The sequence below is a fragment of the Pseudochaenichthys georgianus genome, chromosome 7 (genome assembly GCF_902827115.2).
Source record: "Pseudochaenichthys georgianus chromosome 7, fPseGeo1.2, whole genome shotgun sequence".
NCBI lineage: Eukaryota > Metazoa > Chordata > Actinopteri > Perciformes > Channichthyidae > Pseudochaenichthys > Pseudochaenichthys georgianus.
Window position 1 is genome coordinate 16,653,204 of NC_047509.1, and position 19,963 is coordinate 16,673,166.

The window sequence follows — 19,963 nt, forward strand, 5'->3', positions numbered from 1 at the left end:
CTCCCATGCTGTGGGGTGGACAGACAGGTCGCTGTATGTTTTTTTTGCGCGCATTCTGGAACACATGTGGTGGCGACTGACCAGCCCTGGGGGCGCACCCAGCGGGGGCCTGCACCCATCACCTGCTGTCACTGTTAACACACGCACTCCGCTCATGCCACTTCAAGTTGTTACAGTGAGTTTCTGGAGACATTCCTGGCCCTCGGGCCGCTCAAAACACACATTTCACATTCCAGCGAGTGTATTCTGGGTTCCCACTCCCTAATCCTCCAACATATGGAGACGCACATATGCATACCATCACACAAGTGCACAGACACACAAAAAGATATAGTGACCGGTCCAGAGGTTCCATAAAACCAGAAGCTGCAGCCTTGAGTTTGTTGCCAATGAAAACTCTGAAAGTTTCAATACAGGACATTGTGTGCACTTTTAACTAACTCTATATTTCCTAAAAGTACTTCCATATCAGGTGAACATGACATCCAGAGGTTATTTCCTTCCATGGTCTTTGAGGTTAGGCTTAGCTTTCTCTCTTAGCCTGTTACGGTGCACTGTTGTCTGGCTGTAGGTCCTGCTCTGACTTTGATGTAACAGAGAAACTCACTAAACCACAGGAACACCACCTCATGAAAATATGAGCTCTGTTTGTGAACACAGGCTCCTGTGTGTCCAATACAAAATAGTAGGTGCATGTGTCTTACAAGCACAGGTTACAACAAGCATCTGTTGTTTCGCTCCCAGGTCTCCCTAATGACCTTGGAGGCAGTGCAAGTCAAGTTGTTCACTTAACAACACGAGTCGGAGGCCGCAGAACACTTGTGGTCATGTGTTCTTCTCCATATTGGTCTTCCATGCACTGACCTTAACTGTTTTGACATCCACAATGAACCCGTGTGTGAATGGACCTGAAAAGACTTTCAATGGGGAGTAAGTAAAGTAAAGCCTTTGTGAAAATGTTAGACATAAACTGGCGTGGTTAGTCTGGTGCTGGATCAAGCGTCTGCACACCCAGAAGAGATTTAAATAGTTTTGACATTACTCTGCAGTTTCAATGTGTACAGACATATTTTTTCTTTAAATCATACGCCTGTGTTGATAGAAGGCTTTTAATGTCTAATCTTTTAAGATGTATCTGCCGGTGGGTGGACATGTAGATGCGCTAAGGATGAATAAAACCTGTTCAGGAAGCACGAGGGTGCGACAACTTCGCCAACAGGCCGTTGACCCAAGTCTAGTTTATCAATTGTCTGAGTCAGCAAAGTTTGTTTCCAAAACAACTTGATCTGTTTTTGACCCTTTACTCAAAAACATTTGTGTGTTTGTGTGCGTAAATAACAAACAGACAAAATTGACAAAGTTGACAAAGTTAGAGAACATTGGAGCTGTCAGCTGACAGGTGCCATCCGACTAACCCGTTTACATTTTTCAATAGCGTGGTGAATGTACCGTCTCACTGCTCCCCACCAAACAGATGGATATAATTAAGATCTACTAATTTAAAACATTACGGACTTCAGCTCTAATTACCAGAGTGGGTCTCAAATGAAGCAGCTGATGTGATGGCAAGAAACTGTTAATGCATTCAACAAATCAGAGCTGCGGTGACCAACACTTCCCATAAACAGCTGCATGGCATCAGCTATGACACAAGCCTGGTTTGAATCAAAGTGACCAGTGTGCCATTTTTATTAAAACAAATTTCAATCAAAGAGGATTTGGGTGTGACAAACACAAATCAGTGATGTCATCAAGTTGCAAATCAGCCTTTTGGAACAAGTTCCTGCTGGTAATCTGCGGTGGATCTAGATAGGGGTGGGCCCTGCTGAGCAGGCTGTTGTATATTGTTCAGTTGACAACACACACAAGACAGACAAGTTAATGTTGGCTTGCTTTCAATATGACTAATACAGTTGATCAACATTGTGTTGTCTGGAACTTGTTAGATAATGATGGATGTTTAATGTTTCGTTAAACAGACGCATGTGCACACATTCTGACACCCACACTACATGTGACGCGACCATAGACTGTATATATAAAGGCCGCGACACATACTCTTACTAATACCACCTCTGCTCTCCATCATTGTTTATCAGCCTTTTGACAGCCAGTCCGTTTAAGAACACATGACCAACTCAAACATACAGATAAAAACAGTGTGGCTGGGCCTCTGGGACAAAAACTGAAAATAAGTGTGTGTCGATGGATTACTCATGAAAGTGTGTGTGTGCTTTGATTGTGTGTCTAATGCCCCAATATCAGGCCACTCTGATCTAATGGGTTTACATAAAGGGGTTGATGGATGCTCTAGGGGTCAGTCGACCAAAAAGAGCAACATTGACCCCCACCAAACCTTCCCCTACACACACAGCCACACACACACAATCAATCAATAACAACATCTCTTTCCATGTTGTCTTAATGCATCCACAGATACTTCTCAATATATTACTTATTTGCTATGTCACAATACAAGTCTTTCATACTGTACATCTCCTCAGTCCCCAATAGCTCACTCATACCAGCAGGCCTATTAGCCCACATACAGATATATACATTTATACAAATTCAATGTGTGGGCACAAAGATGGTACTGAGGAGGCTTGCTGCTGTTCACCCAATCACAGCACAAATACGGGAGAAGGCGTCTTTCAAAATGTAGGTCAGCCGTTCAGAATGCGGCTCGGTCCCGCAGCGGATCAATGCGAACACACCCACCCACTCACGTGCATACCTGCCTCTGCCGCCCACCAGACCCCAGCACATCAGTTGTCATCATCGCATGCAGTTTTAAACAATGGACAGCCGACCGTAAATCACAGAAACACTTAAGGCGCGCACTCACATTATGCGCGTGCAGACATGCAGTATTCCAATCCATCAGTAGGCTACTTTACTAGTGTCATTAGATGATTTGCAGTAATGCAGTTCCCGTTGCTTTGGCACTCCTTTTAGGCTAAGACAATCATAGTGCGTTTTAAATGCTGCTTCTTATGGGATACATTAACCGTAATTTTAAGACAGTGCTGATTCAACATTTGCGCATTGAGGTCTGTGCCTTTATGCTGTGCAGACTATAGCTCCATATACGCTCACCATACTCTGCGTCTAGACTGAGAGACTGTATCCTAAAGCAGCCTAATGTATCCTGTAAATATAATGTATAATGTCCTTTATTGTTTTATGTTTCATGTGGAACCTATATGCTGCAGGTCTCCCTTGAAAAAGAGATCTATGATCTCAATGGGACCAATCTGGTTAAATAAAGGTTTGAAATGAAATGAAATGAATGTGCCGGTTACAATAATGTTACACCACTATGCAGCTGTTAGAGTTTTATCAATGAGACATGCTGCGGCTTTTTACGCACTGAGCTTCTCCAACACATTCACCACTATCAGACCTCACTCTTGTATAGCGATAAAAAACAATCAAAACCAATGTCACCAGTGTGTCAATGAGCGTCACCAACGGCATTCTCACTCACATGAGATCGCATCTATTACCTTGACAGAAAGTGCATTGTCCTCCCCGCGCGCTGCGGAGCCGGGAGTTGCAGCATTTTCCCGTTCAGCACGCGCCCGCTCATTCTACAACTGTCCAGCTTCTCACACCGCTTTGTTTCCGTTTGGCATATCCCGGCACTGAGAGAAGAGAGAGAAAAATCCACCCGGTGCTTTCCGCCGCTGATAACAGGGAACCGCCTGTGAGAGTCAGCAGCGTTAACTGACTGCCCCGCTCCCGCAGTGCCTCCACTCTCACACACTCTCACACACACACGCTCAGCCAGGGAGGGAGGGAGGGAGGGAGGGAGGCGATGAGCATGGAAGGGAGGCATGGATAGAAAGGCAACACCCCAAATTCCTCCTCCTCCGGCCCCCGTTTCGCTGATCGCGACCAGCTGTGCCTTTACTAAAAAACACATAAAGGCTTTATCGCGCGTTCAGCCGCAGGATAAAAAAAACGCAGTCATCACATTCTCTGATGCGACACCTCAAAGACATTTTCACACTCTTAAAACTCTAATCAGCAAGAGGGACAGCCCGCTGACACCTCTGAGTTAACCCCCTGATACCAACGCTGTGAAGGCTCGCATTCATTTCAACTTACAAATATATAGGCAACCGTGATATACCCTTTATTAAGTAGGCTACACGTATCAACACCATGACGCGAACATTTGACTATATAAGTACAAACCTTGCATTCAATATTTGACAAAGTCGAACGGGACTGAAAGCACTAACAGTTCATGAACTATTTTTTTAGGATTGCCCATAAGAACAAATCATTGTATTGTTATTGATAAATACAGCCTTTCATTTAATTGTGGTTAATAATGTCTTCATGCTTCAGCAATCAATGTATCATTTGTAAGAACAAATGTTTGGTTGCCATATTGAAACATGCCTTTGGCTGGGATATGTCCTGCTTCAGTATATCTTGCTTTTCCTTTTCAGCAATTGTATTACTTCTGGAAGGGCTGCAGATTGTCCAGTCTGATATGCATTTATTACAACTACAGACCTGGCTTATTGCAAAATTAGAAAATCATTAATGATGGGACATAGTGATGCTGAAGCTAGAGGAGATGGAGCTAACTTGTACCATTTCATACGGTTGGATACTTTAATCTGCAACAACTAATCATATGTCGAGCCATATGTTTTGTATGTTAAATCTAAATCTGCAATGTATCTATTGTAGTCGAGTAAAAGTAAAGAATGCCCCAGAATTGTAAAGGGTACAAGTACAAAGGGGCATATCACAGAAACCGTCAAACTTAAATAAATAATGTTCATAACACTTTCAACTTCTGCCAACTGATAAAAAGCAAACCTTCGTGGGCTTAATTATGGGGAAACCATAACCACACATATCATTGAAATAACCACCTTTGGTTTATCACATAAACATCTTTCAACAGTTGCCCCCTGTCTGGAGACATGCTGGCTTATAGCCAAACCAACAGTGCCAATCAGCCTCCATCAGGATGTAATGAAGCAGGGAGGGTAAAGGACTCTAGTGTTTCTATTGTAACAAAGTGTGTATTGGCTATTGGAGACTTGCAGTGGAATAGAGTGGGTGTCCACTACCCCCTCCCTGAGCTCTGCCCCTCACAACCAGTGGTGTTTAAACACTTTAAGCACTGAGTGGACCCCAGTGAATAGATCTGCCTGTCTTCTGGGCCTGTTATAAATGAATGAAGGGTGAGAAAAAGAGAGACAGACAGACAATGGAGGGGGTGAGATGGAGATAATTAACGCTGTCTTTTTAGTGAAGAAAATGGTGTGAGTGGTCGAGAAAGTGACACAAAAGTTTAGAGATTAAGGCTGCATCTACACGGAGACGAAAACAAAAACTAAACGGCTCAAGAAACGTGTCCATCCACATGAGACCGCTCGACCCGCTGTAGTACATATGCCGGGCCTGTAAGTGGCGCTGTACTTCCGCCACAAAATACACCAAAAGCAGCGAAGAAGACCCCCCCCCCCCCGAGCATGGTTGCCCTTCTGTTTATTCTCCGCGGTGGATTTAGCAACATGTAGTTCATGTAGTTCTCCATGTCCACTTGTTGCTGATGGTTGTGGTAGAGGAGCTGTACATTTTACACTAATGTATTTTTTAGTTTTAACATTTTTTAACATCTGTAGCAGAGGTCGGGAGAGGCGGGGCTATGGCTTCATCGTTATCAGGAAATGATCTTATAGGACGTACACACAGAGCCGTTAGGCCCCCCAGAGCGTTTCGTCCGCAGATCAACCCACCTTGGGACCCGTTACCGTTAGAGGGCTCCGTTTCCGCGGTTCCGTTACGGCCTGGTGTGGATGAACCGTCCATACGATAGAGAACTGTAGCAGATACAACCCGTTTCGTGTCCGTGTGGACGGGGCCCAAAACAATTACCCACAGAGAGGGAGAAAAATAGATCTTAAGACACTCTTTTAAACTGCAGAGGAAACAAAGACAGGATTCATCAGGCCACTGCTCAGCCGTACCATGCAGGGCCAGGTGGGCACAGAGTCAGTGTGTGTGTGTGTGTGTGTTTTTTGGGGTCTGATTGGCACATTGGCATGCTGAACTGCAGGTGTATAGAGCCACTGCCATCGTTGTTGCCTAGCGTTACTAATAAAGAGAAACAAAAACAGTGTCTATGTGCACACAAACACACACACACACACACACACACACACACACACACACACACACACACACACACACACACACACACACACACACACACACACACACACACACACACACACACACACACACACACACACACACACAATCCCCCTTAAGTCATTGTGAGCCTTTGCTCTAATTTCTGTCAACTCTCATCTGAGTTTCTGGAAAGGGGAGCTGGACAGCGCTCCAAGTCTGTCTGGCCAGATTTTGCTTTGACCACTGACTCATGCCCAGACATGCCCTCAGTCTACCTGTCTGTTCTTTTGCTTCTTCTCATCAAAGACCGTCTCTTTTTGTCCCTCTTTTTCACTTAGCATCTCAGACCACGGTGCTGGGGTTCCATGCCTGTGTCGGTGCAGCAGGCCAGTATAATTAGGTGGTGATGTAACTGTTTAATGACAGTACACAGGCAGGGTCATCCATTTGACCCTGGGAACCTGTCACTCGTCTGCTGATGAAAGAGACAACAGACCAGGGAAACTCATCCCCCTTATCAGACCAGGAACACACACGCAGACACACATTTGCACATGCAACAAAGATACAAACTGTATGTAAACAAAAACACCCCCTCACACTCATGTATCTGAAATACTTCTTCATGATCACACTCAGAAAAGGACTTTTTAGTCAACCTAAAAATGTCATCAAGGGATGTTTTTTCTTTTGTTCTATCATTCAAAAACCTTCACACTACAACACTTGCTTTCCTCACTCTGTTCATGTCCACACACACTCACACAGTACAACATGTGTACTCAGATATGTGAAGTAACTGATAGAAGGATAGTCTCTCCTGAATTAAACATTTTTTAATTTTCTCTATGAATGCTATTATTTCTTTAAAAGTGTAACCATTAAAGTGAAATAGTTTACTTGTTTGCTGCATGTAGTCCTTACTTGCTGTATTTTAGTTCTATTGTATTTTTTCCTTTTATTTTAAGGGTTGTTTAAACCATTTTTTTGTATGTTTATATTTAAAAAAACTGTTTAAAATGTGGTATGTGAATTGCAAGGATCTGTGAAAACACAGACACATACATTCTTCTGTGTGATTTCCTGGCAAACAGCCTCTTCCCCCAGAGGAAGAGTCAAATCATAGTATGTACACCAGCCTGCATGCTCAGTCTCGTAGCTCACTAACATAACAACAGACCAAGGTTTTAAAAACCAAATGCTGAACACATGACATCATGGACACACATTCGAAGTTGAACATCAAAGTGTGTGTCCTTTCTGAAAAGGTGCCCCTGTGGTTAGGTGAGGGGACCCTCCATGTCTGGACCACCGAAAACATCTAATTAGGCTCTGTCCTGAGAGGACGCTATTCTCAAGCTCTGCTGTGGACAATCGCAAGTAGAACTGCTCAGAAAACTTGACTTCAAAGATGCTTTTTCTTCAAAGAGGAACGAAATGAACGAAATGAACGACAAAAGAAATGTACGAAACAGTTCAACAAGTGCTACAACCAGCTTAACTTATGTCTGTGGGAAAATAATGAGGATATGTTCACTGTTGGGAGCACTGGTGCATACAGGGAGGCGTGAGATTAGGAGATGGTGTAATAAGGAGAACAGGAAGGGAGAACGATGGCGGGAGAGCAGAAAGAAAAGTCTGTGACTAATGTCTAAACAACTCAAGAGAATAACACGGTGGGAGGGAAGCAGAGTTGATTCTTATGCACATTGCAAACCCCCGTAACACCCCACTGTTAACCCTCTAAGCTTTAGTGTGTGTGTGCGTGTGTGTGTGTGTGTGTGTGTGTGTGTGTGTGTGTGTGTGTGTGTGTGTGTGTGTGTGTGTGTGTGTGTGTGTGTGTGTGTGTGTGTGTGTGTGTGTGTGTGTGTGTGTGTGTGTGTGAGCGTGTGTGTGTAGCAAAGATTTGATGCGGCTCCCATTCAAAAGCTTTTCCTTAACCATGCAGTTTCATTTACCCCCTATAGAGGAACTAAGCATGTACTTTAATGTTTGTAAGGATATAAAGGGCACACATGATTGAGTGAGAGCAAGGTGAGAAGACTGTGTGTGTGTGCGTGCGTGCGTGCGTGCGCGTGCGTGCGTGCGTGTGTGTGTGTGTGTGTGTGTGTGTGTGTGTGTGTGTGGGTGTGGGTGTGTCATTTAGTGTGGGAACCAACTGCCAGGAACCTGATAGTTTCCTCAAACTCTCAACATTGAAAATGCACTTGTAATAAAGAAAAACAAATGGTTCCCCACCCTGGTGTTATCCATGAAGTGTCTTTTGTGTTTCACCAGGTTCTGAGATGTCTAACTTCTAAGATTGCTTTTGCTCCCTCAATACAAAAGAGGTGAGTGAAAATACATGTATAGAGCTCACAGTGAACAATCACATACAATGGAATGGAAAAAAGGACATGTGAAGGACGATAAGCTGTTCACAGTGATAACATGCAGATTTTCAGAAGGTACAACCCTATCCCTTTTATGTTAGTAAAAAAAAAATAGCAATGTATTTTCTTTTCTAAATCCATTCAATAGGTCAAATCCCTATTGCTGCAATGCTTGGCAAAACATATGAACTATAGGCCCACTTCTTATAGTTTTAATACTTTTGTTTTGCTGTGGTCTCTTTGTAGGATTTGTATAAAGACCTAAAAAAAAACTAGTAGGATTTAAGATGTCAACTATATTAGATTTAGTTGATCAACTCACTTTTAATATGATAAATGTATTGCATTGTTCACATATTTTTTGTATATCCACATTTCTCTTGTTTATACTCCAGTTTGTAATTAAATCAGAAGCCTTCCTCCAAAGTCTTAAAAGTAAAGGTCTGTTGACTGAATGATGTCAGTCTAGATGTGATATATCGATGCTTGTTGGTTTAGCATCATGTTCACTGCCAGTTGTTATTTTCAGGTCATTTCCTCCTTTTCATGTCCTCTATAGGTCAGGTGTGATCATATCATAATAAAACAAATTTAAGAGAATTCAGTTAAGTTCCCCAGGAAGAGGGTTGGGTCTCTTTCCTTAAAGGAAATGGGGTGAAATCGGTCATCGGGCCGAAGTCGTGACATTTTAACCTCTGTAATTTAAGAAGAATCCACTCACACACACACACTCCGTTTATTTCCTTTGCAAGCTAGTATTGTTGACATGGTAACACATCCCTCTGAACTACGTGGGGGTCTTCACATACACTATGGCCACCATCTCCCCCCCCCCATCTCTGTCCTTGCAGACTGCTGACCATATCCCTGAGTTCTCTTTTTCTTTTTCAATCCTGCCATAAGAGGAAGCCAGGGATTAGTGGGGATTATGCCATAGCATCTCCATAGAGATTTACCACGCCTCTGTGGGACTGGGGTTGGGGGGTAGTGTGGGGGGGGGGGGGGGGCGCCAGGGCAACAGTAGCCGTGGCAGTGGTTTTGGCGTTGTTTAGTCAAATTGAAAGACACAGCCTTCAAGAGGGAGAGGATAGAAGCAGGAGGTATATTGTAGAAGTTCATAGAAAGGACAGCAAGGAGGCAGAAAAAAGATGACTCTAAACTTTTCTCTCCTTCCAAAGCAGAATGTGGGAAAACCGGTCTGAAGGATTTGAGCGCGGTTCCCATGCTTGGATCCAGAACATGTGTTTGTTGCTCAACACCAGTATGTTTCACAATCACAAAAAGGGCCTGTAATCAAACTAAACATATCCGTGCAGAATGACAGGAGGCAGGCCTTTAACACTTGACCGCAGTAAGCATGGACATTAACACTTACTGTGTGTGTGAGGACAGACAGAGCGACACATCCAAAGGAAGAGTGACGTAACATAAATAAGTAAAGCAAATATTTTCTTTGCCAACACTGGAAGTCGCCACGAAGGATTTGACAATTACAAGAACGTTTATTTACTTATCAAGCCTTTCTTGTTTGGACTGAAAGTAAACTACGAAGTGAATGAACAAGGTTAATAATGAAATTGTGTAGCCCAAACAACCGCAGCAAACATAAGAGAACACAAAGGTACATGAGGATATTGTTATCAGTGAAATAGAAGGTGTCAGGGGCTTTCTAGGCCAACAAATCCCCCAGAAGCCCCATATGTTACTCCCTGTTAAATCTTTTAATGTGTATGCGTCTCTATGTGCATATGTGTGTCAGTGGATTTGTGCCACTTTCGCACATTAACAGATTAATGTCATAATTGTTTGTCCGCAGTGTCCGGCTGTTACAGCTGGAGACGATTACATCATCCCTTAAAGACAAAGCCAGGCAGATACATAATATATTTAAAAACAACCTCAACCACTAGTGAACTAAATGTAATTATCTTAGGGTGTAAGTATGTTTTTCACGCTTCGTTTGCAAAAACTCAAACTGAAAAGCCTCTCAAACCACATGTAGATTACAATTGAGAATGTCAAATTAATCTCCATATGGATCTCATACATGCTCACGTGATCAAAGTGTGTGTGTGTTCTCCCTAGTGCTTTGCCCACACGTGCTGGAACAAAGAAAGGACGCACTCCTCCGCTCAACGGAGTTCCCTCCACAATGACAGAAAAAGTAATCGATTACACGCAGCACTGAGCAGACACAGGAGCAGCGCGCGGAGCCGGAGAGGCCCGGAGAGGAGCATGTAGTGGATGACAGGAACAACACATCGCCCTCTGAACCCCCGCCCCAATCTGCCTCTCATCTACTTTTCATGTGAATCGCACCGTCACTGACAGACAATGCCATCCAGACAGGGAGAAAAACATGCTCAGACAGGGGGAGGTCTTGATGCAGGAATGTATATCTACAGTTTGTTGAAGTATTTTTAAAACTCCTCATCTAAGGGATCATACCAGTATTTTGTGAGGCTTTCAGTTACTTAAAGAGCCCATGTCATGCTTTTCCGGTTATAACCCGTCCCCTTGTGTGTTATGAAAGTTGTTATGCATGTAAACGGTCTGCAGAGTCAAAAACCCTCAAAGAACACCCTGTAGCGAGTACAACTCTAACACAGAAAAGACCCGTCTATGCTGCCCCAAAAGGCCTCGTTGGAGATTTCTCTTTTTCCATTGTTTGCTTCCTGGGTTCTGTGACGTGTGAATATCAAATCAACAACAAATGACCGGATTGGTCCAATTGAGAGGAGCACCTCACACACCAGGATCTCTTGGCTAACTAACAGGGAGTCCCCATTGACTTGCATAGAGCTCCCTGAATGCTGGTAATAGACGAGTTGGGATCGCGGAGAAATGCTCTCCGCAGACCCATTCTCACAGCGTTCTAAAGCTTTTTCTTACTCAATATCAAGCCACACTTATTGTTTTTACTTCGGCTGTGAGTGTTTGTGTGTGCTCATGATGAGTTTTGCTTGTTCTCGCTGTATCGCCGACCCGGACACCTGCTCCTCGCAGCAACGAGCCTCGCAACGTCCTGACCAATTAGAGCACAGTGGGGTCACAGGGGGGGGCAGGAGCTCCAACAAGCCGTTTAGGACAGAGAGTGAATACACATACTATACAGAGATGCTGTGTCAGAAACCAATGTGATTTTGGAAAATTGCACAATTTAAATCTATTCTAGTATACCTCAACAACAAAAATATGATCAGTAGAAATGGCCATGACATGGGACCTTTAACTGATCTTGCTGTTAATTATAACACTGCTGACCAATTCCAACGCATACTGTAGAATATCTGATGTTCATTTTATTTCGGTATGGTATAAAAATCAACAAGCCAACAATTAAACTTGCAAAAATAGATTTTGAAACGCCTGCACTATTACATCACCAGAATAACATAACTTTCACAAAAATGAATGCATACTTTACAATTAATTCATTAAAGGTGGGGTAGGTAAGTTTGAGAAACCGGCTCGAGATACACTTTTTGTTACATTCCATGGAATGCTCTTAACATCCCGATAGCAATAAATATCTTAAGTGCTTTGACAAAAAATCCATACCAAAATGTCATCTGTGGAAGCCGTAGTACTGTAAAAAGCACGACCAATCATTTTAGCCGGCCCGGCTAAAGTAACTGGATGGCCTACCTGCCTGTCAGCCTTCCATCTGTGCACAAACTTATCTCGTGCCCTCATTGGTCATGTGCGCGTTCGTGTGTGTTGGAGGAGGGGCTCTTTAAGGAAGTGGCAGATTGTTTCCGGTTGTGTATTTTCAAATTCTAGCGCACTCAAGCTGGTTTCTACAGAATTACCTACCCCACCTTTAAGCACATTTCACAGATTTTCATAAATATGCTTGGAAAAATTCAAAAATGTTAAATGCTCCAGCATGGTTTACTTCATGATTTTCAGTAAAAGGGCTCAACATGCGCAATTACTGGAAGATTTCTTTTTTTAAATGTATCTTCACTCAATGAGCAAAATCACTATAAAGTCAGGTAAAAGTGACATAGAAGAGAGGTACATTTCCCAAAGAGCTTTGATACAAATACTAGGGATACTTACAGCAAAATATACAATCTAAATACAACCAGATATTCCCATATTTTGAGATGAGCTGGGAAGACAATAACATAAAAGTCTCTGTTTACCAGTTTTAAGTCCCAAATCATTAAAACATTCTTTTTTTCCCTTGTCCTAATACATTTCATACAAGCACATGCTGATCTCAGCCCATATTCTGACAGGATCTAGGTGCTTGGGGGAGAGTTGTTCCGTATTTTTGGGGGGGAGGGGGGGCGGTCTGTAACTGGACCGCAGTATGAGTCACCAGTAAGATCTGGTTCTTAACAAGAGGGAAGCCCTGGGTGTGTCCACTGAGGTTCACATCAGAAGGACTTGCGTGTGCGTGTGTGTGTGTGTGTGTGTGTGTGTGTGTGTGTGTGTGTGTGTGTGTGTGTGTGTGTGTGTGTGTGTGTGTGTGTGTGTGTGTGTGTGTGTGTGTGTGTGTGTGTGTGTGTGTGTGTGTGTGTGTGTGTGTGTTTATGTATGTGTGAGAAAGTGAGATTGAGTAAGTAAGTGAGAGAGCGGATCCATCACCTGTAGTGAAAACCACATCCAGATGTGGTAAAAGGAATTCATTAATCAGATCTGTCAGACTGTATTACTGTGTGTTTGCGTTTCTACTTTTTGGCCAGTAGATGGGGATAGAGTACAGCAGGTTTGACCTAAGAGAACTGACAGAGATTACACACAAACACATGCACACACACACACACACACACACACACACACACACAGAGTTAAGCAATGACATAGTCCAGGAGTTACACCTAATTAGAAGGGTTTAACCAGCGATACGGTCAGTTGGCATCAGTTAGGGTCGAGTTAAGGGCCTCCAGTGTTTGAACAACACGAAACATTTAAAGGCTCGCATGAGGTTAAAGCAACCACTGAGGATATTAAAGCCTATCCCAGGCATCTCTTTACTTCTCTATTAAAATGTTCCTCTTTCGGTTTCGTTTCCCTGTACTGTGCTCAATTTACACTGAAAGCAACAAGCTCACTTCTGCTTTTCTAGAAAGCGGTCAACAATAAACCAAAACACTTTAACCAGTAGACTCTGAAAAGCTTAATGGGGACGTATTGTTAGTGTGTGTGTGTGTGTGTGTGTGTGTGTGTGTGTGTGTGTGTGTGTGTGTGTGTGTGTGTGTGTGTGTGTGTGTGTGTGTGTGTGTGTGTGTGTGTGTGTGTGTGTGTGTGTGTGTGTGTGTGTGTGTGTGTGTGTGTGTGTGTGTGTGTGTGTGTGTGTGTGTGTGCTCTAGCATTACTATACTTGTGGGGACCTAAATCTGTTTACATAGTCACGTGTGGGGACTGGCTTCCCTTATGGGGACAAATTGGAGATCCCCATGAGGGGGATCATTAATTTTAGGGTGAAGACTTGGTTAGGTTTAGGGTTAGGGTAAGGTTAAGGGTTAGGGTTAGGCATGTGTTGGTTATGGTTAAGGTTAGGATAAGTCTCTAGGAAATGCATGTAAGTCAATGTAATGTCCCCTGAAGTGATGTATACATGGTATGTGTGTGTGTGTGTGTGTGTGTGTGTGTGTGTGTGTGTGTGTGTGTGTGTGTGTGTGTGTGTGTGTGTGTGTGTGTGTGTGTGTGTGTGTGTGTGTGTGTGTGTCTGTTTGTCCTGCTTCAAACACATATTTTCATTATTCAGACGTTTAGTGTAGTGAACCAGCTTGTCCCACAGCGTAACCATGGTGACGGAGGGTTTACTAATGAGAGGTTGCTGAGGATGGGAGCTCTTCATCCAGAAACAAAGAGAGTCCGCACCCAGTGGGGCAGAAAACAAGCCACAAACTTATCCAATCGTCAGAACGTGTGTGTGTGTGTGTGTGTGTGTGTGTGTGTGTGTGTGTGTGTGTGTGTGTGTGTGTGTGTGTGTGTGTGTGTGTGTGTGTGTGTGTGTGTGTGTGTGTGTGTGTGTGTGTGTGTGTGTGTGTGTGTGTGTGTGTGTGTGTGTGTGTGTGTGTGTGTGCATGTTGAGCCCATTATCACCACTCCAAGGACAACAATGAAAATCAATACTGGAGGCTCAGACTCTGTGTTTTGCGTAGGTTTGCCATAAAATAACACACACATAAATGTAGAGCCATTAATCTTTTTATCTCAATATTTTTGGCTCATGAGAATTTCAAGATACTGCAAATGTACTCCCTCATGCTCTTACATACTCAGCATTACTACAAAGACTAATAAGTGTTGATCTCAAGAGAAACAAATCTAATGACAATGCAATTCACTGCTTTTTGATGTAAGCTTTCCTTTTAACAGTTGACTGCTCACTTGTTGTTTTGAGGAAAATATGAATTTATTCTTGGTGTCAATTGGTGGTTGTGATACAGGCGAGATGATACAGTTGTAATTACTGCTGGTTACTATTAGAGGTCATAATGACCGTGAGAACCAACCCCTACATTTACGACACAAATGTAAAATAATGTGGATTGTTGTTGTAAACTGAATAAACTATGAAAATCTGTAATGTTACTAAAGTGCCTTAAAAAGAAATGGATTATATTACAAAAAGACATACGTCCCTGCAGACGCAGAATTTCAACTTTACATATCTAGTACATGAAGCAACATTATCATCATGCTTCTGCAGTCCTATAAGAATGGCCTAGCGTGTCTTTTTGGTTTCTATCTCCAACTCCTTAGAAAAACATACTGGCCTATAGCATTCACCTGCTTTAAACTAACCTAAGCTAACAGTAGGTGCTGAACAGGAAGCATTATCAGAGCTTGTTGGCTGAAAATGACTGCTGCTGCTGAAATAAGGGTTGATGAGAGAAGCAAGACTGAACTGAATCATGGAGCATAAATACTGCAGTTCAGTCTTTGAAATTGGTTTATTACTGCCAACATTAACATTAAACATTGCTGTCAATAATGCGTTTTCCAAATATAACTAAATAAAACTTATAAATACAGGTTTATAGTAAGTCACAGTTCCAAGGTGTAAAGATACAAACTACACTGGACCACACCTCTTTACTGTTCACACTCCCATGGGAATGACCTCCTCATCGCCCCTCTTCAAACTGTTTCCCGGTGAGAATGACGTGTGTGAGGGAGGGAGTGGGGGCTCTGGTTCCAGATGTCAGAGATACTTGTCAGACAAGAAGAGGCCTGGGCTAGAAAAGCACAGGAAACGGACAACTGACTCAGTGTGTGCGTGTGTGTGTGTGTGTGTGTGTGTGTGTGTGTGTGTGTGTGTGTGTGTGTGTGTGTGTGTGTGTGTGTGTGTGTGTGTGTGTGTGTGTGTGTGTGTGTGTGTGTGTGTGTGTGTGTGTGTGTGTGTGTGTGTGTGTGTGTGTGTGTGTGTGTGTGTGTGTGTGTGTGTGTGTGTGTGTGTGTGTGAGAGAGAAAGTATAGGGTCTGTGTGTCGCAGGTCATGTAAACCAACCTTTGCATGGGAATGTGAGTCATGCCTATCCAGTTGAACTCGGCGGGTGAGTCACAGTGAGACCTGTGATGAGTCAAATACTGCTCATATATTTTTTTGTCCGGAATTGTATTATCTTAAGACCCTACTTCCTGTCAGTTTACAGGAACAAAGAGATGAGGATTACATACCCAAACAAAGAACATGTGTGTGTTTGATTGTGATGCATCATTTATTTTAGGAAATCCTATGTATTATCAATGCTGGCATGAGATATGGTAATGTGGTGTGACCTCTGTCTGACAGGGGAAGTGCCTCTATGCATAATGGATGAGTGTGTGCAATAAGTAATGAGATTGAGAGTAATCCAGCATGGAACTACTTTGGCTGACGGAGAGAGGGAACAACAGCACAAGCCCGCCCTCTAGTGGTAAAGACATATTAGTTTAATCCAGCAGCAGGCACAAGACTCAAAATCACCAAATACACGTACCATAAAAAGACCATAATAAATGAATGTGAACATTAAAAGTTGATTTAAAGATAAGTCAATCCACGGAAAATGTATTTCACTCCAGATAATAGTTTGTTATTCATCCCACTAAAATGGAAAACCTTCCCTTGTTCTCAGATTCAGTATTTGCGGCTTTTCTGTGTGTTTCTTGTTTAAATAATTGTTATTTAAATATCTTTGATTTTACGGAGAATAAACAATTACTTTAATTGGATAAATACTCAACAGTTTAGTCAATGATGAAAATAAACATTAGTTGCAGGCAAGGGAAAGACTGCTCTCTGGCACACAATCTTAACAAAATTACAATCCTCTCAAGGGACAGCTTTGTGGAAGGAATACTTTATTAGATTACATCAGATTATTCCACTCTCTTTGTGAAACCCTCGTCTAGAGAGTCTTTAAAGATGATATAGACATCATGATATGACATACACTTTAATATCTTGATTAATTCAGTCACAGTTCGATCTTAAGAAGATACAAATAATGCATTTTCTTTTCTTGTCTTGTCTGCAAGCCCATGTTGCCTGCCTGTCTGTCACATCTCTCTTTCTCAATATTTTCCCTTTGGCCTTCCAAAAAATGTTGCCTTTTGTTTTGCCTCCACACACAAAGCACAGTTTAAACTTGTAACCAGCAACTACAGGCCATGACCAAATACGCAACAATGCTACAGGGACCTGTGTTGCAATTGATTTCCCGGTGACTGGGGTGCATTTTTGTGGTTTCCATGGAGATGTCAAGCTGTGGCCAGCAGAGGACTTTTTGTTGTTGTTGGTTGGACTAGCTCCCCAACCTTACACACACACATTCACACACTGCCAGAACCCTTGTTCACAATGAGAATGTGTTTTTTCTTTGCTGGGCTTGGAGTTGGTTGGTGAAACATGATGCTGTTTGTGCAACTGAGTTATAATTGTTGTGTCAAGCTTCTCATGTAAGTTTTCCAAAACTAACCAAGGAAGTCCAGGGAACACAACTCAAGTCATTCTTCATAAGACTCTCTAAACTTATTTTCCTCTATTTGTGGATGAATGTTAAACTTGATTAATCAATGTAACTCTTTATTCAGTCACGAGGTAACTCACTGACACAGAGTCTGTGACCGCAATAAGAATGTGAACTTTAACAGCAGCTACCAGCTTGCTCTCTCTTTAAGGACATGACTGGTTGTCGTAAAAAAAAGTTCACAAAGTTTCAAAATACATAATCAATAAAACCAGGAAAGACACATGAACATGATTGGGATTTTCCTCTCAAGTTCATGTTCATTTCAGATAGCAAAGGAAGGTTAAAGACCCCGTTCATGTGAAATGCCACGTGGAGACAGCCAGCTGTTCTGTGAGAACTGCACAGACACGTATGTATAGACATCCCATCAAAGATATTCCATTTGGAGTAAAGCTTTAAAGACATACACTGAGCTGGGTAGTTCACATGTTCTTTCCGATATTAAATCTTATAATCCAAGTAAAATATGGTTAGTTTAAAATAAATAAACTCATTATGACCCTGTCAGCTCTGACTGATCCCACATTAGCTCGAGGCAGAAAGAGTTACTAGTTTCCAAGACTTTGCATTCTCGCCCTGCCAGGGGGCATTGGTGAGCCAGCGATGCGAGGGGTCCTCCACATGGAGGCCTGCTGGCAATTCCGCCGGGCTCGCAGCTGAATTTGACAGCATGATCTCTGCAAGGGGGCTCCATGATTGTGACATCATTCCCTTACTCTGCCAGAGCACTTTCTTTCTAACTAAGGCAGAGCCAGCTGCACCAGGGGGGCTACAGCTGCCAGTGTCAAGGCAGACACTATTAAAAGGGGCTTGTGTTGCATTAAAGAGAGGCCGATCAAGGCTTTGTTGTGCTGGTAAACCACTAACTACAGGCCTGCCTGCAGCTGTGGCGTTGTAACAGTTGGCAGGTGGCGGGATTCACCTCACAAGCAATGCTACGACCGTAATGAGACACAAGTGTTCTGGGTCCTGCAGGCTGAGGAGTCAGGAGGTCATAACTATCCTTAATGCTGCTTAGGTTAACGAAGCATGAGTGAAATCATTCTAACAACAAGACAAAAAACTCACCCATTCGCCAGATCATCATCGTCATCATCATCGTCATCATCGTCATCATCATCGTCTTCCACGTTTGGGCTCTTCCTGCCGATGTCCCTGTTGCTGAGGTAATCCCCCTTCAGGAGGGATGCATCCGAGTCGTCCAGAGCCTCGATGAGTTGGATCCGAGCGTTGTGGCTGATCCGGAGGGGAACGTCTGAATGGGTGTTCACCGTGGACGGAGCTTCACCAGCCTGCAGACGGGGGCTGGCCTGACCCTGGCGCCATGACAACGGAGAGGAGCGATTTGATAGACTGGAAATCGAGAACGCAGCGGCCTCGTCGCTGTCGTAGCACATGGTCCCCTCCACCCGGCTATGGAAGGAAAAAGAGGATATGTTTTAGGCTTTCTTGAGATATTATATATAAGGGCTGAGAAGGTCATGGACACTTTTAACAGACAGGAAGTAAATGTCTATCTTCCATTTCCTCTTTCTCTCAGAAGAGCTTCGGATGTGCTTCCTCCATCCAATCATCTCCCCACCTTGCATCCTGTTCTCTCACAGGGACCTCAGTATAGAGCCATATACTTTACAAAGGCTCAGGAAGTATATGGTTTCAAGGGGTCTGTCTATGTGTGTGCCTTTGTATATTTGTGTGTAAGTGCACAAGTATTATGTGTTTCCTGTTTTTCTGTCAGCAAACATGCCTTTATGTTCCTCTGTGCCCTGCAAAGCATTGTCATTTTATGCCAGCGTACATTTGTGTGAGTCTACAAACAACATTGCAATATCATGCATCCTCTCTGCTTAAGCTGCACTTCACATCAGTGCTTAGCGCTTAGTGGGTAAGAATGATGAGCATTAACATATTAAAAGTGACTGGCATTCAAACTGTCTTACTGTATGTGTGTTTGCCCGCAACATTAAAATGAATCTTGTCAGCAGGATATCAAATCTTCTCCACAAAAACCATAAATGGAGACACTTTTCACAGGAAATGCTTAAACACTAACATAAAACAGACAGGCAGGACGTGGAGAGAGGATGCTACCCGTCACGTTAGAATGGATTCTCTCAGACTTTCTGCATGTTATGAATACAGTATCAGGGAAAGTATGTGTAGACAAAACTATTTGCTTGCTCGCCAATCCATGTGTTTAATTCATGCAAATCTCACACTGTAAACACTTGTTTTTCACAGGAAATTAGCCATCTTGTTTGCAGGGGAAACCTCCGCCAACAGGCTGTAGGCCTCAAGGCAGAATATGTCTTAAGGGACGGCAGCGAGCGATTCAAGGTTATTGCAGTACGATAAAAGTATGAATGGCAAAGGACGTGTATTCCAGCAGGGAACCATCTGCTGATTGGCTCTTCTTGTAGGGAGCTCCCACTGAGGGACAGG

The 19,963-nt window shown here is 43.1% G+C and overlaps 1 protein-coding gene across 6 annotated transcripts in view; it reads right to left on the reverse strand.

Annotated features, from left to right (window-relative positions):
* Positions 1-19,963, reverse strand: part of nav1a (neuron navigator 1a) — a 91,499-nt gene that overhangs the window by 32,171 nt on the left and 39,365 nt on the right. For all 6 annotated transcript variants that reach the window (XM_034088055.2, XM_034088054.1, XM_034088061.2 and 3 more), the window contains one exon: positions 18,590-18,934. In XM_034088055.2, the coding sequence (XP_033943946.1) occupies positions 18,590-18,934 (345 nt within the window). The remainder of the gene's footprint in view (positions 1-18,589; positions 18,935-19,963) is intronic.